The 27,400-nt window shown below is 37.8% G+C and overlaps 4 protein-coding genes across 6 annotated transcripts in view; all 4 read right to left on the reverse strand.

Annotated features, from left to right (window-relative positions):
* LOC134842165 (uncharacterized) overlaps positions 1-27,400 on the reverse strand; it is a 423,659-nt gene that overhangs the window by 321,509 nt on the left and 74,750 nt on the right. The gene's annotated exons all lie outside the window — the stretch shown is intronic.
* The window catches only part of LOC134842166 (uncharacterized), a 409,681-nt gene that overhangs the window by 307,525 nt on the left and 74,756 nt on the right, over positions 1-27,400 (reverse strand). The gene's annotated exons all lie outside the window — the stretch shown is intronic.
* Positions 1-27,400, reverse strand: part of LOC134842244 (cGMP-specific 3',5'-cyclic phosphodiesterase-like) — a 50,245-nt gene that overhangs the window by 11,127 nt on the left and 11,718 nt on the right. Inside the window, exons 1-8 of one of the 3 annotated variants that reach the window (XM_063858504.1) lie at positions 19,523-20,663; positions 18,504-19,082; positions 15,390-15,660; positions 13,406-13,450; positions 9,580-9,989; positions 6,314-6,609; positions 4,184-4,463; positions 3,679-3,885 (exon numbers count right to left, since the gene is read on the reverse strand). In XM_063858504.1, coding sequence (XP_063714574.1) covers positions 3,679-3,885; positions 4,184-4,463; positions 6,314-6,609; positions 9,580-9,989; positions 13,406-13,450; positions 15,390-15,660; positions 18,504-19,082; positions 19,523-19,570 — 2,136 coding nt within the window. In that variant the 5' untranslated portion in view covers positions 19,571-20,663. Of the gene's footprint in view, positions 1-3,678; positions 3,886-4,183; positions 4,464-6,313; positions 6,610-9,579; positions 9,990-13,405; positions 13,451-15,389; positions 15,661-18,503; positions 19,083-19,522; positions 20,664-27,400 lie in introns of those variants that run through there. The other 2 variants (XM_063858506.1, XM_063858505.1) reach the window with 2 other exon arrangements.
* On the reverse strand, positions 23,979-24,899 carry LOC134841642 (uncharacterized). The gene has a single exon (XM_063857674.1). The coding sequence runs from the start codon at positions 24,897-24,899 to the stop codon at positions 23,979-23,981; it is 921 nt and encodes a 306-aa protein (XP_063713744.1).

Here is a 27,400-nt window from a genome sequence, read left to right on the forward strand (position 1 = left end):
TTTTAATGATGATTTGATTCTGCTGATGCTTACCGACTATTTAAATTCTGATAAACATGAAGCTAGAACAACATATACTGGTCCTCTTGTACCGCAATCACATTATTTAAAAGAAGCTTATGATCAACGATAACATACGCTTTTCTTAAGGCAAGAAAAGTATGCTAAGTTTCAATGGTTTGGTTGTACCAGCCAAATCTGAAATCTTGTACTGAAGAAGCAATAGCTATAACTGTATTTCGGTTTGAATCCGAAATGAGATTGATGTAGTAGTGAGGGATTGAATCTGAACTTCGGTTGTAAATTAACCGTTCTAGTAATAACCAAATAACCAAAGTAAAATTTAAAGATTCAAAATCAGAGATCCTTTTCGCAATAATTAATGGGCTCGAAAAGACTTCATTTTTGCAATACTAAATGGGCTCAAAAAATGTTTTCAGAACACTTTTGAAACAAAACAGTCAGTACAGGCTCCAATAGCTCTCGTATCGAAAAACCACGAACCTCATTGATATTGTGGCAATCTAGGCTGAATTTCTTTTTAGAAATTTCCAAGCTGTGGTTTAATTTTATTGGTTGTCAACGGTACAAAAACAATGACTTAACTATATCGTTTTTGCTGTTTCGTTTGATGCGTGATTTATGACTTTTGCTAATTCTCGCCTATATTAAAAAAAAATCAATTGTTGAATGAATCTTCATCATTATTTATATTCTCTGCGTTTGTTATTAACAGTTCCAGTAAGGTTATTCAAAAGAAACATTCATTTTGTTCTTTGCGGCTTGCTTCTGCAGTTTGGTGTTGAAACCTTTTTTTGCTATCGATCTTTGGACCCGAAGATTTTGCAATTTAATTTACCTTAGCTTCTGCACTCCCATTTTTCATTAAGAAATACATTCTTATGCTATTCTTCTTGCCAGCATTTTAACTTGCTTGTCATTCCAATAAATCGTGCCTCCATTTACCAGTTTTGGTTTCTCAGGAATAAATTTAATCGAATTGTCAATAAGGAATGCGTTTAGTTGAGTAAAAATCTTTCAAGCTAATTTTTACAGTTCAAAATCATCTATTTTTTAGTAGGTACCACTGTCTAGAGATATAAGATTTCTCAGTTCGATTTCGTCATATTGAAACGATTAACAAAAAAAAATGATCGGAAATCGATGTTTTCTTTGCTGGAAGGCTGCCTTTTTGAGTTGGAAAATCAAATCTTGGTACGATTTTGATTTCGTTGATAGAGTTGCTGGTTTTGTTGTGTTCATGAAGAAGATTTCAATCCCTATCATTAAGATACTAGTTTAATTCCATTTTGTGAGAATATCAAATAGTTTGCGGAACTTTATTATAAACAGTACACGTACTGTTTATAATAAAGTTTCCGCAAACTATTTGATATGATCCTGCGTCAACCACTAATATACCAAAGAGCGGTTACAATTTGATAAGGTTCTGGTTATTGACTCCACTCGGTGGAAATTATATACAGGATAAAATTATTTTATTTTTACAGTTCACTTCCTTAACGATTCTAGCAATTGAAGATACTGTCGTTAAATTTTGTTTTATCTGATATCGAGTATCCACACGCACGAAGATCCTACACCACCGCCTTTTTTCTTCCTATCACTAGTTTCAATGCTTGTAATCATTTATTTGAAACAGAGTTTTGGATCTTCCGGTTTCAGCGATGTTTTCGTTAAAAACTACCAAAGGTTAATCCTGCAATAGTTAAATTTGAACCTGCAGCTAATCGATGATTTTCTATTCTAATTGAGCGAATATTTTGAAATCAAATAGTATTATTAGTATTTTTGTTTCTCCCATAATGTCAACGTTGGCCCACATGATTTGATACAGAAATTATGTAGTGCTTTTTTCCCTCGACCCAGTTTATCCTCCGCCTTCAAGTTTGTTCTGTTGAAATTTTTTTTAAGAGTGTCTGAAAATGGATAACAAATAATTAACATTCTAAATTTTAAGTTAACAATTTCAATATAAAGAAACTACATTAACACAGGGTTAGTCAGAGAATCGCAACACTTAAGATACATTACAACAGCATGGCAAGATAACACACAGGAACGTAGACAAAGTCGACGAAAAAAAAAACTGTTGTCTAACAGTAAAAAAAAACTGTTGTCTAACAAGCGCAAGTGTAATTAAATCAAAGGATATGTAACATAGAAGCGTAGAGGAGCTTGGTATCGTTTGAGATCCACAAAAAAAACTGAAGAACCATTGTATAACGGAGCATACTCTATAGCTCCGTAGTCAAAACATAGCCAAATAACTCAAGGTAATAAAAAACGATTGGCATTTTTTATACTTTGGAATAAACAACCGATCAGGTTAGCTCTTTCAATTCAGAAAAAAACTGGCCCAAATTGGTTCAGCGAGCTTCGCCTTATGTCCGACACAGAAAAACAAAATTCAAGATATAATACAATATAAAAAGGAATTATGTGAAAAAGAAAATTTTCTTAATCATTAGCAAAAACAACTTTGTATAGCAAGTATACAAGCAAACAATTCAGTCTAACTCTATAAAACTTTTAACTGGGTTGAATTGCAATGAAGTGCCCAGAACACAAGAGATGCAACTATTTTTATATAAAACATTGATGAAAAAATCTAAAAATCACTGTTTACTGATTTATTTTTCGAAAAGGACAAGTTTTAAGTAATAGCTGTCAAGTTTTCTGAAATTTTAAAAACAAATCATAAAAAACGTCATTTCTAATTAATTACAAGAATTTCAGCAGTTATATTTGAGGGCAAAAATTGCAAGCCCCGAGAGTAACCTAACAGCGCCCAACTACAGAATTTTGAATTTCAAATTTTGAAAAACTTTAAATTCAGGTTTTTGAAAAACCAGCAATATTGTTAATCTCGTAAACTAAAAGGTTTTGCGTATTCATAACTGAAGGCCAAATTCGCAACCCCTGGGGAAACCCTGAAAACATCTTACCATTTTGGTGGCTTATTTAAAACGTGTTGAAACAAACACTGAGCTCAAACTGGAAAAAAATCTGAACCATTGCAATATACGATATAGCTTAAACGTGAAAAAAATTCTTTCGTTTAACATGCAAAAATAATAAGTTGGAAAAACTTGAACATGGCGACATAGTGAAGCCCGCAATTAAATATATAAGGGATAGATGTCGAAGCCGAGCGAGTCAAAGCCGACCGATCTCAGCGCCGAAAAGCTCTAAAACTTCAAAATTCGACATTTTGAACGTCCTCCCCTTGAAGCACTCACACGCATTAAATATATTTGTGCCCTTGAAACTACGCGATTTGAGACAACTAAGCCGCTGTATTAGCCGAATAAGCTTTTAAGCTAAAGCAGAACCAACGACACAAAATTGGAGCTGGTAAGGGTACAAATTACAGGAAATAATTAAAAATACTTACAATTGTGGCGAAAATTGCTTTTATCAATGGAGAACTCCACGCCGAGGAAAAGAATCCGACAATACGCAATAAGCAGACGAGCGATACACCGACAATTAAATGTTCCACTGAACGACTAGGGTTACAGTTCTTTGCCAATATTTCAGTGGTAGGAATAAAAAAAATGAAAAAGTTAAACAACTTTACCGGCTAGTATAAAATGTATGGTAAAATAACAATTGTAAGATACTTCATTAAATACCAATTTCATTTTTTCTCACCGATTCGGGGGAAGATGTGTTCATGCACTGGTAGAGAATATTGTGGTAGAGGGGAAACGAGGTAGAAGAGGGGACAGGTGAGAACGAGGTGGCCTTCCGAGACTGCGGGGGAAACGGGGAGGTTGTGTAGTTTGAATCCTCCTCGATCAGTTCTCCAAACTGGTCCAGATCAGAAAAGCTCATGTGGAATGTTTTCGATCGGCTCAGCTGAAACAAAAAAGCATCGCACTTAACCCACCGACCAAAGATAGCGCTGCTTTTGTGTCATACGAGATCACATAATACAGAGAACCAATATTACAATTTCTCTACCATTTAGTCATAAATTGCCTTCATGAAATGTGAGCCTAAACGCTAAGTGTACAGTCAATTTTGCGTAAAACCAGATCCGGTTAATCAGGATTTCGTCTTATCGGCTTTTTTTTTTTTCTGAGGAATTAGAATTAGCCTGAACTTGCTTTGTTGTAAACGACTTCAAGTGGATTTAGGAAATACGCGTTCATACCAAAGATTGCTCAAGAGCTCGGTTGCCGATATCATTGGGTTTTGCAGTTAGGTTGCCTTGGGCTGTGTAATTGCTGCTCGTGTTGGTCAGAGGGTTTGCATCGGAAGGAGCTGGGGTGACGTTGGAGGGGAATATGGCGACAGAGCACCTCTCACATTGCATGAAAGAGAGTAGTTGTCGCATGATGCGAGTGACCAGTACCTCCACAGTGCTCTGCTCTTCAAACACACACTTGGCCATCTCCAGCAACACTTTACTTCGCTTGCTCTCCAGCCGAGACCTACTCAGACACAGAAAAACATGTCATAGAAAGAAAACAGATCATCTATAGTCGCTATATCTATGCTCTAATTATAGACCAAAGAAGGGTACATAATTTACCCAAGTGAATTGGTTTTCGATATCTCCGCTTAGAAGACTGAATTATGCCATAAACCTTCCTTTCAAGGTAAGTTAATGAGAAAAAAATCTATCATCCCAACCTTCTCTTCCATCACCTTTCTCATTATTTTTTTGCTAAAAAAATTGCATGGTTGCCATGCCCAATATCTAAGTTATAGTAACAAAAAAAGACGGAAATAGTTACTATTGAATTGAGAGACTTTTTCAAAGATTGACAAATACTAAGAATAAGATGGCTTTCAGGCTCTTAAAAAGTAGTTTTCTGAACTGGGCAGAACTGATTTGTAAGATTATGATTATTGTATTTAAGGAAATATTCACAACAACAACAATTCTCCGTATCTTCCGAACAGTTTTCAACTTTGTACAGAGGCAAAGCTGAACAAAATGAAACAAAAAACAATCCCTAAAAAAAGAAATAAGAACAGGTAAACAAAAGCTTTGATAAATATAACTTGTTATGTCAGATTCCTACTTCCAACCTTTAGATTCAGAATCTCGCATCTGCGCCACGGGCCCTTTAAAATTTCCTACTTCAGCCACCAATAAAGCAGCTATATATGCTAATAAACTGACATTGCTATGCAGCACAAATGCCAGAAAATATCAGTTAAGGGCAGCCACACTAATTTTGCATGCAATAAAATTGAACCATTAAGGTGATTTGCGTATAAATAATGCATTTCGTAAGTTTCGCGAAATATAATGAGTTGGAAAACTTCTAAAACGTAGTTTTTTCTATCGTACTGTTGTATGGAACAATTAGCTTTTTTCGGTTCAATTGATGATTAAGACTGCATCAACTAAATTAAATCATTACGAATGTCACAATTATGTCATTAAACTGCCAAGCAGCTTGCTTCAAAGCATCACCAAAAGTAACGACTTCGGTTGGAATCAAAAGATTCCTTGTATTAAAACACTACGAACCGCGTGCTCCAAGACAGAAGCGAACTGTGACACTGTTTCTGACACAGCATACATAAAATTGCAAGCTACCAACCCGAAAAAAAAACGATAAAGCCTGGAATTATGTTCTATCTGAGACAACCACGTCCGTGAATACCTTCACCGGCGTTAAATAAGTCTTCAGAAACAGTTGATGAGCGGCATCGAAGCCCACAAAATTGAGCTCCCGTTGATCCGAACATAAAAAAAAGGAAAAACTCCGTGGAAGCTAGAAAATGATTTATTATAAGCCAAGGTGATTCAACGTATGATTCAACCAATTTTGTTAGACAAAATGGTAAACCGAAAAAAAGTATATACAGATTTGAAAACGCTTGCACTTCACAAGCGTTATTAACAATGTTAAACGGATTTTTTAAACACCATCTGAAAGATATCGATGCCCCGAGCTCTAACAAAAAAATTTGGCCTGTGATTCATTTTCGCAAAATTATTGGGGCTTTGAAAAATGCCTGTTGAGGAAATAAATGCACGCGAAACTTGCAGTTTTCTGATATCGCGTAGGAAACTTTTAAACCGCTCCATCTTTATTTGAGACTTGCTAATTGATCCAAATAGGGCTCTTTTTATATCTTCCGCCCAAAAATTATTATTTCAATCTCTTGAACTGAAACTAATTTGCTTCAATCTGATTGGCTAGAATTAGTCGATCAAACTTCAGCACCTTCTCAAAATGTTTTATGTCAAAATAAGCCATATTAGTTGCCAAAAAATAGAATGTTTGGTAAATGATTCAAATATATTTCAAACAAGCTTTACCTGTTGTACAATTTGGCATTCATCAGACAAATTCCACAGAAAGCAAGATACGTTCTGCATAATCTGGCATCCCGCGCATTAAATGCTTCAGTCGGTGGCTCACAGCCATTCGTCCGTAGTTCTTTGGTAACATCCAGCGATGTCGTCATGTTTTGGGGTTTTCGTTGCTTGTTGATGACCTGCGCCACTCCAATCACTTCTTGACTGACATTCAGGACAGGAACGCATAGCATGTTGTTAACTGCGTAAGAAGGGGGAAGGAGGCCATCGTCAGTTCCTCGTAGAAACCTCTCGTCCTAAACACAGTTACATTATTCACGCACAAAACCACTGTTCTGACTGCCGTTTCTCGAACATCAAGACGACTTAGCTTCAAATTTGCATATGCTTCAACGTAGGAGTAGGAGATTAGATAATCAGTAGCCGATTAATGCTTTTAATGCCCGCAGCACTCGAAAAGTAGCGCAGTTGCAAGAGTGCCAAGCCAGAAAGGCCCAATGTTATCCGCCTCCTCAAGGTGGGAAAGTGAAGGGCAAAACGAATGTCTCTCCTTTTTGCCCTTGCCATTCCCACTTTGGGGCGGCCGGAGACATTGGAAACCCTCAAACCGGGACCTCGCAAAAGCCTGTTTTGGAAATAATTTTTGGACAATTTTTTTCCAGTGCTGCAGTGGGTAGCGCCAAACAAGGCCGTAGAAAGAGAAAGCGAACAATTCTGTAATTGCTTCTGGCATCAATCAAAATACCAAAATAATCCCTAACACTGGCGTCCACAATTTTTGCAAGTAAACAATTATTAAGCAATGAACAAAATTTATGTGATTTTTTATTTTAATTCTAAAATCAAGGTTAAATTCATTAGCAAGTTGGAAAGACACTAAATAATTCCAGAAATGGTTTGTTTTTCAGCAATCTGAAACATTCTAGCTTTTGGCGTTCTTGTACTTCGACACTCTTGAACGCACCCTACTGAAGCAAACAAGAACTTTCAAAAGCAAAGAGGGCGGGAGCCTAAAACAGATTTACTTCAAATTTCTTTTTCAAGAAAAACCTGATTTTACTCGACCGTTTACACAAAGTTTGAAGTAGAACAACCGATTATCACTTTGCTTGATGGTGTAAAAACATTCACAGCCCGGATCGCCCATACAAGCTCCCCCTCACAATAGACCTAATGGGGATCAAACTATATTTTTTCGAAATTGAATTTCGGGTAAAATAAATTGATCTAATTGATAAAAAATAACCAGAAAATTTGAAAAAGTGTAGAACAAGAAAACCGAAAAAAAAGTTAATCAAATACTCACAAACTTTCTGCGCTTTTCAAGATGATGAAATATATCAGGTTAAAGCTCTTGAAGAACTGAAAAAAATTCTCATGAAGAAAAATGAAAACTTGACATTTTATGGTTATTACAAAAACCGTCTTATCTCTTAAACTGAAAAGATTTGGGCATTCTTAAATGGAGGCCGAATTTGTAACCCCTGAGATTACTCTGACTGCCCCAATGTACAGGTTAGGAATTTCAAACTTTGAAAAACTTCGGAGAAATCATAAATTTCGGTGAAAATAATAAAAAACGTCATATCTCGAAAACTAAAAGGATTTGAGCAGTCATATTTGGAGGCGAAACTTGCAAATCCTGAGAGTACCTTGACTGAGCTTCACCACAGAGATGCGAATATCAAATTTTGTGAAATTTTTTATATCTAAGTTTTCTGAAAAATTTTATTAAAAAACCAAAAAAAACGTCATATCTCGAAAACTGCAAGGATTTGAGCTGCCATAATCAGCGGCAAGTTTCGCAACCGCTGAGAATACCCTCACAATATCCAACAACAGGAATGAGATCTTCAACGTTTTGGAATTTTTTAAAATCTAAGTTTTTGAAAAATTTTTGAAAAAAATCATAAAAAACTACATATCTCGGAAACTACAAGGATATGAAAAGTGAGATTTGGAGGCAAGATTCGCAACATCTTAGAGTACCCTGACAGCACCCATATACAGGGTAAAAACTTCAAAAATTGATTTCTAAAATTAAATTTTCTAGAATTTTTTTGAAAAACCTCGAAAATTGCCTATCTCGTAAATTTAAAGGATTTGGTTATTCATATATGGAGGCCAGAATCGCAAAGCCTGGGAAAACTCTGACAACATCCCACTATTAGATTGCTAATTTCAAACTTGATGAAATAAACATTGAATTTAAACTGGAAAATCGAAAAAATACCTTAACCATAGCAATATACGATATAGCTTAAACGTGATAAAATTCTTTTAATAAACATGCAAAAATAATCCGTTGAAAAAGCCTAAACATGACGAGATAGTGAAGCCCGCATTTAAATATATGATAGATTACGATCCCTAAATAAGTTGTATATGTAAGATAAAAGCGGTACAACAAAAGGAACTTAGAAATGGTAATTTACTAAATTGTCCATACTGAGAACGAAATTTTTACGAGAAAAAGTCTAGTACCCGGTTGCAATCTCAAGGGTAATAAGAAACCCTAACTTCCAATCGAGGCTCAAATTTTCTAATTTACAGAACTCGAACACAGAATTGTTCCAGTGATTGATTTGCTGAATGATGCGATACATAGTTTTTCTGATGTTTACGGTTCTTTTATTTACATTGCTTTAACAGATGTAAATGATATGGAAAAGCTTTGAGTTTAGTTGAACCACAATAATTTTTGAGTTTCTTGTTCATCAAAATTGGGGCTCGCTGGTTTCTTATAAGTTTTTTTTACATCAGTTTTTGAGCATCAGTTTCTTATAAACGAACTAACTGTACGAAAAATCGGAGGAATCGCCATTCACGGATGCGTTTAATGAAAAGTGACCTCTTAGTTGATTGCTGGACTAATTCTACGTTCCCTAATCCAACTGTCAATTGTGATTAAAGAACCATTAAGTTTGCTTGGCAAAAGAAACGATTATTGATTCGATCCTTTTGAAACAATGTCCCTTGTTCTCTGCAAACACGATCAAACGATCCATTATACCATTCATGCCAGCAGCACTGGCACATTATGCTCAAATGCCAGATAGAGTTCACTAGAATTCGTATTTGTTTTATCTTGATTAATACCTACTACTTCGCATTCGCTTATCAAGATAAAAGCTACCAAATGAAAGTTGAGAATTCCATTGAGGCAGAATATGAATAGTAATCTGATTCTGAATCTGACGTGATCAGCGCACAGTAACTAACAAGAATAAAAAATTAGAAGAAATGCTATAAAATGGTGCGTTTACCTCATTCACATCTTGTATGTTGATGAGCTCTCGGCACTTTGCTACAGTTCCTATCACTCCTACGCCTATGGGCACTCGCAGATACCTCCCACTTTTGCTTTCAACGTCCTCCTCATTTGAGACTCCGTTGTCCACCCCTCTTGTGACGTCATAAAGGGCATTGACGAGGTAGTTGCGGTCTGATTTTTTATCACCTTCTACCAAGTAAAGAAGTGCTCTGTCTGCGTTGATTAGGGCGCAGAGATGTTGGAGGATTTTGTGACACAGCAGTCGGTTGTCTAGTTCGTTGGCTATGTCCTTCACTAACTCAGCCAGCAACAGTTCCTGGTCGATCACCCCCATGTTGGAGGCAATGGCCTGTTGCTTGCTTAATTTACTGTACATTTCCTCGTCAGAACAGTCGACTTGGTCTGAAACCAAAACACGATCTTTAAAACTCAACACGACAAAAATAGAAAAGCTAACTCTCATTAGGCAATCGTATCAGCTATGCTTAATGAAATTTCAAACCAGATAATACATAATTGTTTGATACGTCATCGGAACAACAAATCTTTGGTCGAAAGATCATCCAGTCCTGCTGCAAAGCTAAGTTACGAACGCCTATAGGCGCGTTGGAAAAGTGCTACTAACTTCTTTTTTGTTTAAAGTAAAAACTATATTTTCCCTTAAAACAACAAAATCGGAATACAGCAAGAACCTTAATAAATTTAAAGAACCTTAATTAGTGATTGCTTCTTGGTATTAACAATTCAAATTAAGAAACCCGCATAACAGGTTACCTTAATATTCTCATTGGGGTGCGATTGAGGGAATTTTCAAATAACTCAATTGCAATTCAATGCGGGCTTTCCAAATTCAATTCAATTCGTTTTTGAAAAACAATTTTTATCCTCTATTTCATTTCACATTGGGTGGCAAGTTTGAGATGACTGCATTTCTGGTTAATCTTAATAGAAAACCAGAAAGACTTCAAAATATTCTTAATAAAATCCGACAAATTTCACTAACTCTTTTCAAATGCTCTGCTTTTTTATATTCATGGGTAACAATGGGGGTTGAAATTAAGCTCCAAACAGAATAAATGAACTGAAAATAATGAAAAGTTGTTCACAAGTCAAGTTGATAGTAAAGGGCAAACATAGCCAACAGACAGTTGGAAAAGAGTCAATGAACGCAAGTAAGCAGAAAAAACGGATTTATTTGTTGAAAACAATCTCAACTTTCGTATTCCAAGGCAAATAATTGATGGCCTTAAAACTCTGAATTTCTACAGCAATTTATGATTGACACTTTTTTTGATAAAATTCAATCGATTTGAGAAAACTGGATCCATAGGTAAAATTGGCTCTTTTCCAGTTCCCCCCCCCTTTCAAAATACCGAGTTTTATTTTTGTTTCAAGTGTTATTATGGCTAAATGCGTGATGCTACGATGTAAAGTATGAAGAACAAATCTGTTCACAGTTGTCGATTTGTTCACCACGCCAAATTTCATTGCATTATGACAACGTTAAATAAGCTTTTCAAAATTGAATTTGAAAGGGGGGGAAACTGGAAAATAGCCGTAAAATTTTTTACTTCGCTGAAAAAATTCTATAATTAAATCCCTTTTCGAAACTAGAGGTCAATCACGTTTTTCGTGACCTTCACACTTTCGCTGTTCGATAGTATAGTCTGCCTTTTTTTTATTAAAGGAATCGAATTAACTTTAAAAAAGTCAAACTCAAACCGCGATAAAGTAAATTTCTGCCTGAACAAATTTTAAGTGCCTGAACAAATTTTAAGACTTTTCCTGAAAAAAAAATCGAAAGAAAATCATCACGACCCAAAAATCATCAAGACCTATATAAGAGTCTGAACTACGTTCATCGACTCTTAAAAATCAGTTTGAAAACCAGTTGAAACAAAGCCTGGAAAGCGAAAATCTTCGACATTGTCAATGAGTGAAAGTTTTCGAATTATCTTTAAGAAATGAAACCACGACCAAAATTACTTCAATTTGAATCATACTTGGCCTCTTTTCTTTGAGGCAATCAGAATTGTCTAGAAATACCTAACCTGATCAAAATAAGCCATAATTCCTTCTACTCTACAACTGTGAACGGTACAAAAATACACGAAGTTCAAAAGCGCTACATCAAAAAACATAACCAACAGACAGTTGGAAAAGAGTCAAGGAACGCAAGTATACGGACTTACTGACTTGTTTTTCTTGAAAAATCCAAATTTTGAATTTATAAGGAAAAAACAGATGTTCTTTCAATTTAAAAAGCAATTTATGATTGAAACTTTTTTCATGAAAACAACCAAACTTGAGAAAATTGGATCAACAGGTAAACTTGTTATTCCACTGGGAAATCTGAAAATGAAAAGAAAACTTTTTCGAAACTAGAAGTCGATCACGAGTTTCGTGACCTTTGCAGACAAATCTGAGACAAATTTTTAATCTTTTCCTAAAAAATGTCCGAACAAAAATCATCGACTCTAAATTAAGAAAAATTGTATGTCACCATAGGAAGAAGTCGAAAAATTGAAAGTCTGATGAAAAGTTAGCCAGGTGTCAATGAACAAACACTTTTTGTGAAAATTCTGCAAAATGAATTTAGCTCTATTATATTACGCAACAAGCAAGGCGCTCAGAGTTTGATTAGGGAACTTTCGTGTGTTCATACGCAAGTCATGAAAAGATCAGGACGTGAAATTTGTTGTATGAACAAAACTAGTTAATCTGCAGCGTACGAAAATCGACGTGAAAAAATTATTTACATGCACGCTCGCAAATATGCTGTAGAGGTAGTTTGAAATGAATTTTAAAGTGAGAAATCTGTTTTAGCAGTGAAAAAGAAGCATGAACACAAACTTTTTACTGACTAAAGCATTTTAGCAACTGTTTTTCCACCACTCACTCGGGAAATTAATTCACTATCCTCGGGCCTAGGGGCCCTCTGATAGTAAATTAATTCCCTCGTGCGCGGAAAAAACAGTTGCGAAACTACTACATGAATCACTCTAAGACCAGTGCAATTTTGTAATGCAAGTTTGATTTCGGATTATGACGTTTTCTTTTTCCCAATGGCGAATGCTTATTTTGGGAGCGTTGGCAAGTGGATAGATTCTCGGCCTCTCTCTCTCTCAGAATGTTAAGTTTGGAGGCCCACAATGATTCGTGCTCGCTGCTAGATGGTGGAGCTACAAATTCAAAAACAACAGAGGTGAAGCGGAGCTGCGCATTACTTGCGATACAAAACAAAAAACATCGAAAACAAAAAAAATGAAAAATGTTGAAAAAATTGGGTCTACCAAAATTTTCATAAGTTCTGATATAAGTTCATTCTAAGCAAGCATGCCAAGCAAAACATTTGAATATTAAACTAGCAACAAAATGAACCTAAGCAACGAAACAAACTAAAGAAGTCCGACAATTCAGTTTTCACCGGAAAATTTTTCAATTTCATACATACTGTAAAAAACAAGGTCCCGCCGCGCCTCGAACTCCAGAAAATAGGCTGCAAATGCGACCACCTTATCTCTAGGCCAATGGGAAAGAACCGAGGTTCAATAACACAGCAAGTAAGACAAGCAAGTCAGATTTGTGAGAAAAGTTGTTTGCAAGAAAAAAGTCTAGTTCCCAGTTACAAGACACTTGCTCTGGCAGGTGTAATTAAAACAATATGAAAGAACATGGAAAATACGTGCATTATTTAAGCAGCCATTGTTAGGAAGAAAGAAAGACCCAGGAAACGAAACGCCATTAGGATGATAAAGGTGCCTTTAAAATGAAAATGAATTGACAGTGAATTCTTGTGAGTTATGTCAAACTTTTACCAGGTATTTGTTCCCAAATACGATCAATGTTTAGGCGTCGTAACTCTGAAACACAATCAACTAGAAACTTCTTTAAAACTTCAAGAAATTTAAGTTGATAGTCTCTTAAATGTTCAAGAATGTACAAGAAAACCGACAGTGAAGTGGCTAAGGTCTCAACCATGCTCATTGCTCGTAAGTAAGGCAAAACTTGGCATTCCAGGAAAAAATAAAAAAACCCGTCTGTCTTGAAAAATGGGAACAGCGGTTTACCGTAATGCGCTGAACAAACTAAAATTTAATAAACATAGCCACCATAAACATAGGCACCAAAAATACCAGCGAGATTGAAAGAAAATAAAAATATTTCTTTGAAGCTCCATGAATTTCATAAATCTTGGATGATTGACACTTTTTTGATGAAACTGACCCAATTTGAGAAGACTAGATCATTGGATCAGTTTTTATTTTACTGGCACTTAAAAATTGTGTCTGTGGAGAACATAAATTACTTTGCAGATGATTTTGAATCAAATTTGAGCCAAGAAAATCCAAATTTCAGCTAACGCAAAATTAAACAAATTTGTGAGTGAAAAATGTACTCACAACGGCAATTTTTTTTCGACAAAATTGACGACTTTTTTTGTCGATAAAATTGATTTTCCAAACGCTCCCAGAACATAAAAACGTGCCAAAACAATATAAAATAAAATAGCATCGAAAGAAAATTTATCAAGCGATAACAAAGCCAAAAATACGTTAGCAGAAACCAAATAATTCAAAGAAATATCAGTGCTTTCACTCTCAAACACATATACTTTATTCGCGCATCAAATAGAAATTAATGCGGCCAAAAAGCCGATATATTGGCCGAAACCTTTTAGCCAAAAACAAAAGATAAAAAAAGCTAAAAAAAAAATTTTAAAAAAAAGGACTAATAAAAGGTTATTAAATCCCCCTCACCCTCAAAACACACACACACACACACAGCTTGTAAAATGATTCAATATGATGCCACTAAAACAGATATAATATAGGCCGAAAATTTTTAAGTCGAAAAAAGGGAAAAATCAAAACAAAAATTAAGACTTAAAATAAGTTATTAAGTCCCCCTCCCCCTCAAAACATATATTCGCAAAAAAATCGCCCGTCAAAGGATATAACGCAATGTGAGGCCACAAAGCTGATATAATATAAGCCGAAATCTATCAAGCCGAAAAAAACACCAGAACACGGCAAAAAGCAGCTCAAGAAAGTGCAATAAAAAATAGAAATTAGCCTCAAATTAGCGAAAATTCGGCTGAGTCTAGGATTCGATCGGCGACCGAATGCAATCATGAGAACTTGAGTCGCACGTAATAACTACTCAGCCAGGCACGCTTAACCAGCGAAAAACACTAAGACACGAACAAAGCAGCTACATATGCTAATAAATTGCCAATGCTTTTAAGCAAAAGTGGCACCAAATACAAATAGAATATCACAAACTGAAGGCATGCACACTAACTTTGCATGAAACAAATCGCAAACCATAAAGCCACATTATGTATAAATTTTGCATTTCAAGAAATTGCGAGATATGGTGTTAAAAATGTCTGAAATCGAGATTTTATTGTTGTTATATTGTTAAAAACAAATAGCTTTTTTTTCGGTTCATTTGATCTGCGTTAACTTATTACTATTCGAAAGTCACAGCTCATGGTATCAAAAAGCTGTAAAGCAGCCCCAAAAGTGGCACCAATATTTGCGACTGATACCTTAAGCTGACGGTAGTGCAAATAGTAGAGATTATTACGAATGGGACACAAAATTTAGCGGTTAATTTGCTGCTAACAAGTTTCCAGAAAAGGAGTTCAGATGAAAAAATTCCTGTGAACAGAGTTATTTTTGGGAAAAAAAGTCGAGTACCCGGTTGCAATACCCTTGCTTAGCGCAAGGGTAAACACAGACGAGAAAATGGTTATGGAGCTTGGAAATTGCTATAAACCGAGTGTTATTCGCTTACCTCCAGTGATGAATGAACCACTGGAATGATCTATGAGAGGCAATTCGTCTAATTCCCCATTGTTGAAATCGTGTGCTGATATTTTTCGAGTAGGTGTGGTTGCGCCCGAATCATCGTTCTTCGGCGAGTCTCTTTCGGTACCGAGAGAGAATCTGCGATGGCTACTGCTACGCCAAGTACTGCTGGCTGAAGTGGTCGCTGTCCCACTCAGAGGGGCGCGACCGTTACCTGTCACCGAGGAGTTTCTCATTTCGAGAAATTCCGACGTCAACTAAAAAAAATTTTTTAATGAGATTACTTAGTGACAATTCAACAAACCTCTGCGATAGCCGATAAAAAAATGTGCTGTCTATGTCAGAAAAGAATGGAAAACACCATGGAATGGAAATTGATTTTTTGATCGCATTTAATGGAACCATAAGTTTGGTGTTCTTCGCGAAATTACTTACCCCTAAAATCTTAACATTATTTTTTGAAGATACAGGTTTGCATAGTAATTGGCATACATGGCGTTAGGTTGAACGCGTTATTTCAACAAATTGCCAAATAAATTATGTACTTCTTAAAACCAATTGTACTGACCAGTTGAACTAATTCAGTCATTTTCATCCGTGACGTTCAGTTGAAGCTTTTTGTTCCAATTTAACCATTTGGTTGAACAATTTTTGTTATTCCACAATTATAGAATCAAATATAACATCTCTCCTACGGCAGTAGGTTATAGGATAATTTGGACAAGTATAAAACGTCCTACTGCCGTACGAGAGATGTAATAAAATGTTCTATCATTTTCTAATATCAAAAACATTCAAAATATATCGCGCGTTAATTGACCCAAATTGGTCAAAATGGCAACCTTTAAACCCTCATAACTTTACAAAAAATGATCACAGGTGAAATATCTTTTCAAATTTAAGCTCAGGACAACAATACCTTTTGAATGATAAAAAAAATTCCGTCAAAAATGGCTAGTTAAAAAGTCGAAATTTGTCTGAAGAAAAAAAAAAACCCCCACCCCCGAGCACAAATTTTCCGTTACTTTCGTATCGAAAGTCGGAACAATAAACAAAACTTATTCGACTAGTTTGTAGAATTTCAGATACCAATAAAATCTTTTTGCAACAGAATTTGAACCACCAGTATCCCAGAAAAATGCTGAAAAACTAGGAAACAACGACACGCAAGTTTTACCGTATGCTATTTTACCTGTTCCAACTTATCCTATGCTATTTCACTATTTGAACTTTTTACTCCATCCTTAGTAATATTCAGCCAAATTAACTCGCAATTAAATTTATCTTTGATCTGCAAAATTGATACCTAGTTATAATTTGTGAGCAGCACGTTTTAATTATTTTATTCAATTGCGTCACAAAACGCAGTTGGCCGCTTTGCAGAAAGCTTGTACATCATCACAACTAACTAAGTTGAACCCAAACCCATTGGGGCGCAGAAACGCGTTAAGTTTTGATTTTGACAATTCCTGAAAAATCATAATAAAGAAGAGCCAAAATTTTATCGAAGTCTCAATGATAGCCACGAACTTACTTAAATCTAAAACACAAAAACCTGAGATTCGAAATCCTGAGTTTTCAAGATAGAATTCGCACGAATGCCTAACCAAAATATGAAAACATAGCCAAGTTACAGTTGGAAAAGAGCAATGTAACTGAAAAAAAAAACCAAAAAAAGCAATTTGTTTATTTTTCAAAAATCTTGAACAGTTTGAAAGCTTCATCCTTTTCGACAGTGTGATCACTGATGCAACGGAAAAAAATTTGGCCACTACAAATATGTGAACGCACTTGAGCTGAACATCGATTTAGAACTGTGCCTTGAGATATTTCCTTGGCCGGGTACCGGTGGTGCTAACCCTCCTTTTGTGACAAACTAATCAATCCTTTGATGCTTCCAAAATTTGAATAAAATTTGGCTTCTCGGCGAGTTGATCTTTCGAGTTTTTTGAAAATGAAGCACATGCATTATCTATTAAGCTTAAAACGACTTGGTGAGATATGACTTGTGCTCATTCAAAATCTAGTTGCAACACTTCAATTTGCAAATTAAAGCCAAAAATTTTCATCTTTCGTTCATGCTTTGAACACGTCCCAATTTTGAACGAGCTATATTTAGGTTATTGCATTTCTGTGATTTTTTTTTTCATATACAGCAATTATTCTTTGATCAGCGTTAATGAATCTTTCATGTAAAAACCGACTTTTTCTACGGAATACTTCAGACATGATAATTTTTTAAATTATTATAGTAAAGTGAAAACGCCATAGGCATTGTTGTTGGCAAATAGGGTAAAGTGGTAGAGGGTATAATTGCTTAGGGTAGAGTATAGAAGGATAAATCGTCATGTAACCCTCTCCTACGGTGTCCGGCAAATAAGAGGACAGCTGTAAGACGACAACCGCTTTTGGCAGGACTTTTGGTAAGACGACGCTACACATGAATTCTCCTTTTAGATTTCTCAGAAACGCTTAAATTCGAACAGCTCATTTTACATGTCCTATTGCTAACTTGTCGTCTTAACCTCTTGTCGTCTTATTTACCAAGCACTCTCTCCTACGAATTGTGCAAGAGTACATTTACTTTCGTGTATTCTTCGAAGTTCTATTTACATTGAGTCGTAAGAAAATCAATTCAATCCAGGGTGTTCAATAATGGAAGACTAAATATAAGTAACATAATTTTATCTGAAGCAACTATTTATTTCTGAAAACTAATATCTTAGCTTAAACAATGTCTGTTTTTAATAAGCAAATTGGTCAACTAGTTTAACAAACAATTTATTAAACAATTGTCAATTAACTGATTACATTGGACATCATTGACTCCTCTAGCGCTAAATTCAAAATTTAGTCTTGATAGCAAAATGTTAACATCTGTGTTACTCGTCATTGAAATTAATGTAAATATCTTTTTGGAACCCAAATCAAGATTGAAAGTGGCTTTGACATGGTACCACGCTGAAACCCCTTTAAGCTTTCTTGGAGACAATTATATTGATCAAAAACACACTAGTCCTAAATCCTTCTTCCCGACTGTGAGAGTGGTTGTGAAAAAACAATACATTCCAAATGAAAAAAAAAATCAGTATACACTAACAGGTTTAGAGTGCTTGCGCTTGGTCGCGTGATTGACAGTAGAATTGGCCGGAATCGCTTCTGTTTCAGAGCGTCGTCTGCCTGAGGCGCACAATTGCATTAGCCATGACTGCACCACATCCAAGTTCACCTCACTGATCACGTGTTTCGTCAGATAACTCGGATTGCTCCTCAAAAACTGCGACACCTGCTCTGGAGTGCACTCACCACCCGCAGTCTCTGTCAGAGTTGCCATCGATTCCATTTCCATATGTGTGCTTAAATCATGTTCAGTGTCATGATTCTCGAATGTTACTTGTCGTGGAGACAATGGATTTAAACTTGGAATCGGGTCGTTGGAAAAGACTTCGGGCGACATATACTGAGATGACGCAGACGCTTGAGGATCTGAAGATATACGTGCAGTTCTGCTGTCAGGTCCGTCTGCCACCGGCTGAGATATGTGATGCGAATAGTCAGGGTCTGAACTGGACAAGAGGTCCAGGCCGGTTCCGTTTATTTGCACTGCGTGCTGTTTAGGGTTTGTCTCTCCTTTTGACTTTGTCCGATTTTTTTTCACTCGATTTTCCTGCTCGTTCTTCTGAAACAGTTCAACTATCTTAGCAGAGAAATTATTTTTGTTTCAAGTCATTGAAAATTCTCGATCAAGGTTTTTTATATAGTATAACTGACGAACTATTGGCGCGGACGTCCATGAAAACATCCGTGGAAGTCATATCACGTCTTACTTTTCGTTATTATTTCCAGGTCGATATTTAACGCCTGGTCTTCAGATTTTAACCTTTGTAAGTAGCGATATATGCCAAATTCGAGGGCAGAACAAGAAATCTCCGATACGCCACAACAAGAAATGCCTAATACGCTGCAGCAAAGCAAATTTTTTCAGAGCGCAAAGAAAAAAACAAATAGTTTACACCTTTTGAAATGTGTGATTATAATGATCGAATAAGCGTTAGGTTCAAACTAAGTCGAAGTGAACCTGAACAAAAATGGTCAACAGATAACATAGTGAACACTTACAATGTTGAGCCGATGGAATAAATCAACGAAAAGTTTAAACCCATCCATCTTAGAATGGATGTCTGCTCGTGGGTCAGATTCGAAACAAACGACTACTCAACAGCAGACACATGCAGTGGTAGCTGCAGACGATGCAAGCAAGTAAGTAGCTAAGAATGAATTGGAGACGGAGATAGACTTGCAGATGTAATTTAACAGCACGCCACGGCGGGAGGGAATTAGACGGAATGGTATGTTTTATAGTGCTATTGTTTTCCCTCTCTATCGATAAGGCACTCAACTGAAATCTGAAAAATCATACGACGGGCTTGTACGCTTCTATTCTGCTCCCGTTTGCAATGTATCAATGGCAGGAAAATGAGCTGTTATATAAGAACCACCGGCTAAAATCTTATCGATTGGCAAAAGTGCGCACAGGTAAATAAATGATCAGAGAGCGTAATTGCGACTTAATGAGACAAATTTCAGGTTCTTGTATGGCTTCTTCAGCAGGCAATAAAACTTGCACGCAAGTTTGGATTCACAAAGCTGCATTTTGCCATAGAATTGGTGAGATAGATTAGCACTTGCTCGTTCGTTCCATCTTTTGCTAAATACAATACAAGGGACAAAAAACAGCGACGAAATTGGTACACCAATTTAGAATTTAATCAGCACATTATTACATGAATGCGACGGCTGCCGTAAATTTGCAATTTTGGTCCATAAAATTAATGGAAAGAAGGCAATGGGAGCGGCAGCACCAAGACAAACCAATAAAACAAGCGCTGATAATGCAGTAGTCAGCTGTATTTTTAATTTAATCAACAGTCGCAGCAGTCGACTTATACTAGTAACAAGTAGTACCAACTAAAACACTCAGACCAGACCAGATTAACTGACCCGAGACTCAAATTACCATTCGCTAGTTCACTCTAAATTCTTGCATAAACCACAAGAAGAAGAAAGAACAAAGAGAAAATGAGCTGAGCAAATCACAAGAGAATCAGATATTTGTTTGAATTTACTTTACAATGCTGGTAAAGCTGAACTGTGGTGTTTGCGAATAAAAGTTCGAAGTCGAAACGAGAAAATCAGGAACGAATTCTTCAGTTTCAAAGTAGTTGCTCTAGAAAAGAAAAATTAATTAAAAATCACTAGGGGAAGGAAGCCGTGGCATTTAAAACGGCCTTTAAAATTGTAATTCAGTTCGGCAGCCAGCTGAAGTCCAATTGAGGTTTTCCTATCTACCGGGTCATGTTATGCCATGCCAAAACACAACCAAATTTTCTCTCTTTGACCAAATCTAAGCGGCAACATACGAATTCCATAATTGAGCCCTTCTGCTTCACGAATATTCTCAGACAGAAAGAATGCGGAAGTCACCTGTATACCAACTCACATGCAAACAAAACAACCTAGAGCCAACGAAACACAAAACAAACAACAAACGAACAAACCTTAACTTTTCCCAAATTTCCAATAACTTTCAAATCGCTTGTTCGAGCTCAAAGAATTACGTGGTTGAAACACAGAAGCCAAAGAGCCTTCGAGTAGGAGAAATTATTATGATATTCCACATTGATAAAACTAAAATCCGAAGAAAAACTATTATTACAAATAAATATAGCCTAGAGACAGTTGGAAAAGAGCCAATGAACAAGAAAACCGAAAACAAAGCTTGTTCTTTTACAAAGCTTGTTGTTCTTTTACACCATTTTTAAACTTTCGAATTTTGGAGAAAAACAAGCCACGCAGTAATTTTTTTCTGATTGGCACTGTAAACTAAGAAATGTGGATTACGATAACATTTCAAATATCAATTTTCTATTGTTTAGTTGCGTTTGTATAATAGTGTTTCAGTTTTCAAGTTTTGTTTCTATAAGCCATTTTGAGTAACTTGACTCCAGTTGTCTTCAAATTGTTGTGTTCAAGCAATGAGCGAAATCATTGCATGTCAGGCTTGAAACATCGGGCATCGAAAGTCTAGGTAAACTAGTCGATTTGTAGCACTGCTCAAATCGGGCTAACAGCCGGCCTCATTTTGCAATCGCAAAATTCAAATGAAAAGTCGTGGTGGGGTTTCCTAAACCTAGTCCTAACATCCTAGAAGAGCTAAGGTGGCTGATGTCGTCGATGATTCGATTCGTGTTGTGGGTCTTTGTCTTGGTCATAGAGCTACGGTGACTCCTGTCGCGGTCGAAGAAATGATTCGTATTGAAGGTTGTTTTGTAGCTCGTTGCTAAACCCAAGTAGAGCTAAGGTGGCTGCTGTCGTTGTGGAAGAGTCAATTTTTGTTGTAGATTGTTGTTGTCTTTGCTGGTTGCTTTGTCGATAGTAGAGTGGTCGACTCAAATAAAGTGTTTCATTGGTCATCGTTGCAAAACATGTTGCAACCCTATCTAATGTGGCTGTGTTGTTGTCGATGATAAGATCATTACAAAATGTGCCACCTTTTAAGTGATGCTCTCCCGTCAAAGTTTGATGCAGGTTGGTTCCAGTTCGTCGTTGCAGAGGTGAATAGCAGAGAGTGATCTGTGAGTCAGGTCATATATCTTACTGGAGAGTTACTGCTGAAAGTATTCTAGTGATTCCCATTTTTTCTTTTGAGATGCGTTCAATTTGGGCTGATGGATAAATGGTCGGTCAAAGTGTCGATAATCTTTTCTGGTTTCTCTGATTTGAGAAAATCCATTATCTTCTACTAGGTTGTAGTGGCTGGAGTGCTTTACATGTCGGTTGGCGAGGAGTAGGTGCTGTTGGGCGAAAAAAAAATTGGTCGTATTGCGGGAATTTTCACAATACCATGTCGAGTGCGTACATTGTATTGTCTAATTTGATCGTCATATGATGGGATCGAGGATTCAATGCATCCAAGATGCCATAAGCCTCCCGGAGTGAAATTTTCTAGTATCTATACTGGCTGTCCGTTGGCTATCGTAACGGTTTCACAGAAGTCCATTTCTGGCGGGGAAGAAGCGTTGGCGTTTCCATACGTGATTTGAGAGCTGCGGGGCGAACTTCCACTGTTTCGTTATATTCAATGGGTGCGTTGATAGTTTGGGCGGCATGCTGGCGAACATTTGTCCTAGAAGTAAGTGTTTGGGCGTAAGGGCTTCAATATCGTTGGGAGATGAAGAAACTGTGGCGATCAGCCTGGAGCTCATGAACTGTTCGACCTCGCATAGTACTGTGTTGAAGGTGTCGTCAGTCAGAGCCTGCTACAAATGCTAGCATACATTGCGTTTTTCAGGCTTCGGATGAGGCGTTCCCATACGCCTCCGAAGTGAGGCATAAGTGCTGGGTTGAAGTACCAAAGAATTTGAGTTTCCAAAAAACTCATGAACAACTGTAGGAAGGGTTCCTCGTCTAGCAAAGAAGCGCACTGAGGGTGGCATCGGCGGAGAGGTCTTGACACATTTCGAGGTGCACGGCACGTGTAGTTGGCAGGTCAGAATGAGTCTATATCGTTTGTTGTAAGTATTGGCTATCTGAGAGGCCAAAGGTCCAAAAACATCCGGTCCCGTGTTTTGAAAGGGGAAGGGTTTCTCAGAGGGAAAGCGGTTGTATGGTAGAGCTGCCATTTCAGGCTGGATACCATAAGCTAATTGGCGGCGGCATGCGTAGCAACTTTTGCAGACTTTTCGAATCTGTGCTCGGGCGTGTAGAATCCAGTACTCGGCTTGCAGAGTGTTCCTGGTGTGCTCTGGTGGAGAGAGCTGGTTTGTGACATGAATATGTGCAATCATTAGCAGAATAGCGGGGTGTTTACAAAAAAGAATGATGGGGTATTTCGAGCAAAAATCAAGTCTAGGTTTTGTAAGCGTCCATGAGCTCGAAGAAATCCTTTAACGTCGATGTGCGGGAAGAGGGGTCTAATGCGGCTGCAGGGTAATACTGATTGACCACGTTTGAGGGTGGCGTATCCGGTGGCGAAAGGGTCTAGCTGCGATTGCTTCGGAAGAAACAATTTGGCGTTGGTGATTTCGACCGACGTCAAGATGTGGTTTCGGTCTGTCTGCATTGGCAGACTGCTGCTGGTAGGGTTGGTCGATTGCGGCAAACTAAAATTGTCTTTTGTGTAAGATCCTCGTGATTTCAATCGACTAGAGATGGGGGCAAACGAAGAAGTTGTATCCGATGGTGTTTTTCAAATCAAAGATTGTCCTTTTAATTTGAATCTGTCCAATGCTCTGAGTACAAAAGCAGTTGCTCGAAGCAGTCTGGTCCATTTCGAGAACCTTTTGTATGAATTACAAAAATTTTCGGGACCAACGATGTTTGATAGAGCGATGAAAGACTGTCTGTGAGAGTGCTCGTCTGTGTTATTTGTCGAAAAGAGAAAAAAAGTGAACTCATAAGATGCAGTTTCAGACTGTGAAATCTGAAGTGGCGCGGGCCATTTCTGGTCTGATGCTAGAAGGAAGTCAGGTCCATGAAACCAACGGCAATTTGGTGTGAACTCGGCAAAGGAAATTCATCGAGTGCCGTCGTCTGCAGGGTTAAGGTTTCCTGGGCAGTATTTCCACTGCGAAGCTAAGGGAAGGTCTAATATTTCTCCAACACGGTTGGCTACAAATATTTGCTGTCTTTTATCAGGTCCATGTATCCTTTGAAGAACTGTGCTGCTATCAGTAAATAAATAGGCTGGAGTCTTGATGAACTTTGATGAATGAGTCTTGATGAACTTTACAAGTCTGGATCCTATCAAGGCTGCTTGTAATTCCAGCTTGGTTATCGCATGCTGCTTTAACGGTGCAACTCTAGCTTTTCCAAGAGCAAGCGATATACTTCTTTGGTTTGTGATCTCTTCTATGTAAACGATATATGCGACTAAAGCAAGAGCGGCATAGGAAGCATCAGAAAAAACATGCAGAGAAAGTTTTGAGTACTTATGAAAAAAATACTGGCGAGGAATGCTCACTACTTGCAGCTGGTTGATTTCACTTAGTAGTGTGAAAAATTCTGGCAGGTTGCCGTTGCTGAGAGGGTCGTCCCATGAGAGTCCTTGTCTCCAAACACTTCGCTGCAAAATGCGGAGGGGAATAGTAAAGGGCGCGGCAATTCCTATTGGGTCGAACACTGATGATGAAGTGTGAAGTAGATTCCATTGAGTTCGTTTCTTTTTCAGCAGGTCGTAGAAGTTGTTTGGCCAGAAAACAAGTGAGTCGCTGGCGATGTCCCACTGAATTCCTAAAACTCGTTTGGTAGTAGTTTTGTCGAGAAGTTCGTCAAAACTGATGTCTCGATGTTCTTCGTGAATTGATGCAAGGATGTCGTTATTGGTTGTTATCCACTTTGTTAGATTGAAGCTACCGGTCTGAAGGAAATATCGCAGGTCGTTGAAGATTCGTTGAGCTTCACTGATGCTGTCGGTTGATTCGTAGAAGTTGTCCATGTCGAAGTTATCGTGGGCAAGGTCTTTCACATGGGGGAAAGTGGATTCATTGCCGTCGGCACAAGTTTGCAATGCAAAGTTGGCACAAGTGGGTGAGTACTTTGCACCAAACACAAAACATGTGTATTCATGGAACTCTGGTTTGGTGGTTTCCCACAGAAATCGGAGAAAAGTTCGATCTTCTGGCTGAACAGATACTTGAATATAGATCCCTTCTATGCCGGCGTTGATTGGGCATTTGCGTTCGCGAAATCGTCAAATTACTGCAGGTAGGTTACTGAGTAGGTCGGGTCCACTCGAAAGCATGTCATTGAGGCAATCAACTTTGTATCTGGATTTTGCGCTGGAGACACGGCGAACTTTTCCGGGCTTGTTGGAGTTGATGACACCGTGTTCGGGTAGAATCCATCCTGTCGAAGGTATTTCACTGGGTATGACTTTTCTAATGTATTCTTTGTCGAGGTCACATGAAAATTTCCAGTTTGTTGGGGTCAATTTGAAATCGTGTTCGCATCTTTCTGACCTGATTGTTTTCCGTAAAATTTCCAATGCATGGCGTTCGCCTTTCGATAATGTTAATTCGGGTGAAGTTCCATATGATTCCTTTCTCCAGGTAACTACAAGGACTTCTGAAAGGTCTGCGTCATCCGGAGATTCTGTTTCATGGGTTGAGGAGGCACGAAAGACATTTCTTCCTATTATGTCGGCAGTTGGACCAACAATGGTCCATCCAAGGACTGTTGCAATTGCTCGAGAGGCAGTGTCAGGTCCTTTGATAACTGAGGTTGTCGTAATAAGGTCTATGATGTCTGTTCCAAGAAATGAGACCTGATTGTTTTCAAGATCGAAAAATGTGATGTCGGAAAGGTGATCGTAGGCTCGCAGATGCTGTTGAGTGCATTTGGCTGAACATTCTGAAGTCTCAAACTTTGAAGTATGTATGCCCTCTTAATGTGGAGTTCTTCGTTGAGGGTTCCAAAGGGATGAACAGTCAACTCAATTGATCGGGCACTGATCTTCTTTGAGTCGCGAAAATTGTCGATGAAAAATTCTTCTGTAGATTAGCTTTCCTCTAGTTGTAGGTAATCGGCTGTTGATTTTAGTATGTAGCTGTCGTTGCTACCGTTGTCTAGAAAGGCATAAGTGCTGATGTTTTTGTTTCCATGTCTCAACATAACTGGAACGTAGAGTAAGAGAGAGAGATCGTTAATCTCTTTTGCTGTCGGTTCATGGAGTTATGCGTCTGTGATGAATGCTGTGATGACGGGGAAGATGTCTGGTGAGTTGAGCTGTTGGTTGTAGAATTTACGTCGTGAAGGCTGCTTGATGTTGTCGGTTGCACATGGTCGCTTGGAGGGGCAGTCTTCTACCATATGTTGTCCCAAGCAAGTGAGGCAAAAACTTTTCTAGAGGATGAGTTTTCGTTTTGCTTCAACTGACTGGTGTTTGTACTTGTCGCAATAGGAAGAGCGGTGTTTCTGGTTGAAGAATGCGCAAAAATTGCGGCTTTTCTGTTGGAATCCTTTATTGTTGGTTGAAGATTGGTTATCGTTTTGATTTGATTGTCTGTCATCGTTTCTCCGGTTTGGTTCAAAAGAGTTACGATGATTGCGTGAGGTGTTGCTGATGTTAGAGACGTCTTCTTGAGGAAGGTAATCGCAGGCCAAGGCAAGATTCCGTAACCAGTCGTTAAACAGGCCAAGAATTGAGTGCTGTAAATCGTTGTTTACAAGATACTGGGTCCATTGTAATCGTTCAGTGTTGTGGAGCTTGTTTACTGCGAACTGTACAAAAATCGTCGAGTTGAGATCATTTGCAATTGCAAGAAACTGGAAGGTTTCAACAAGGTTGCTAACGAAAGAAGAACACTCCGTGTATGAGTCCTTATGATGTTGATGGCAATTGAAAACTTTGTAGTCGTTTGATGAAATTATTCACAATTATGTCAGGTCGTCCAAATCTTCTCTGAAGTTTCTGTAGGGCTGTTGCTTTTACTATGGTCAAAGTCTGGAGGTTGGTCAGTTTTTCGGCATCAGAAATTGGTTGATTGTGCACTGTGGTCTGAAAAAGTCCAAACCACATGCTCCATTTCAATGGGTCACCGTCAATATTTTCCAATTTGATCTTTGGTAACCGGGAAGTCTGGCTGAACGTTGCTGATGATTGAGTCTGTTGATGATGCTGTCGATACTGATGATGCATATATTGGTTGAGTTACGTACTGCGTCGTCAAGGTGGATGGGATTTCAAAACTGTTTCGCGGATTGATTGCTGTCGTCTGAAATGAATTCCCATCTGATGATTGATGTTGCTGTGTAAAGCTGAAGGCTGTTGTTGATGCAGAGGTTGCTGCTGGTTCAATAGTGCTTGCTGGAGTGAAAACTGTTGATGTCGTCAAAGCTGTAGTTGGTGCGGCAGATGTTGCTGCAGATACGGGCGCGTTAGTTGCTGAAGTGATCGTCGGGACGGCTAGGCGTTTGATCGTTTTCCGGTGGCTGTAA

The sequence above is a fragment of the Symsagittifera roscoffensis genome, chromosome 3 (genome assembly GCF_963678635.1).
Source record: "Symsagittifera roscoffensis chromosome 3, txSymRosc1.1, whole genome shotgun sequence".
Taxonomy (NCBI): Eukaryota; Metazoa; Xenacoelomorpha; order Acoela; family Convolutidae; genus Symsagittifera; species Symsagittifera roscoffensis.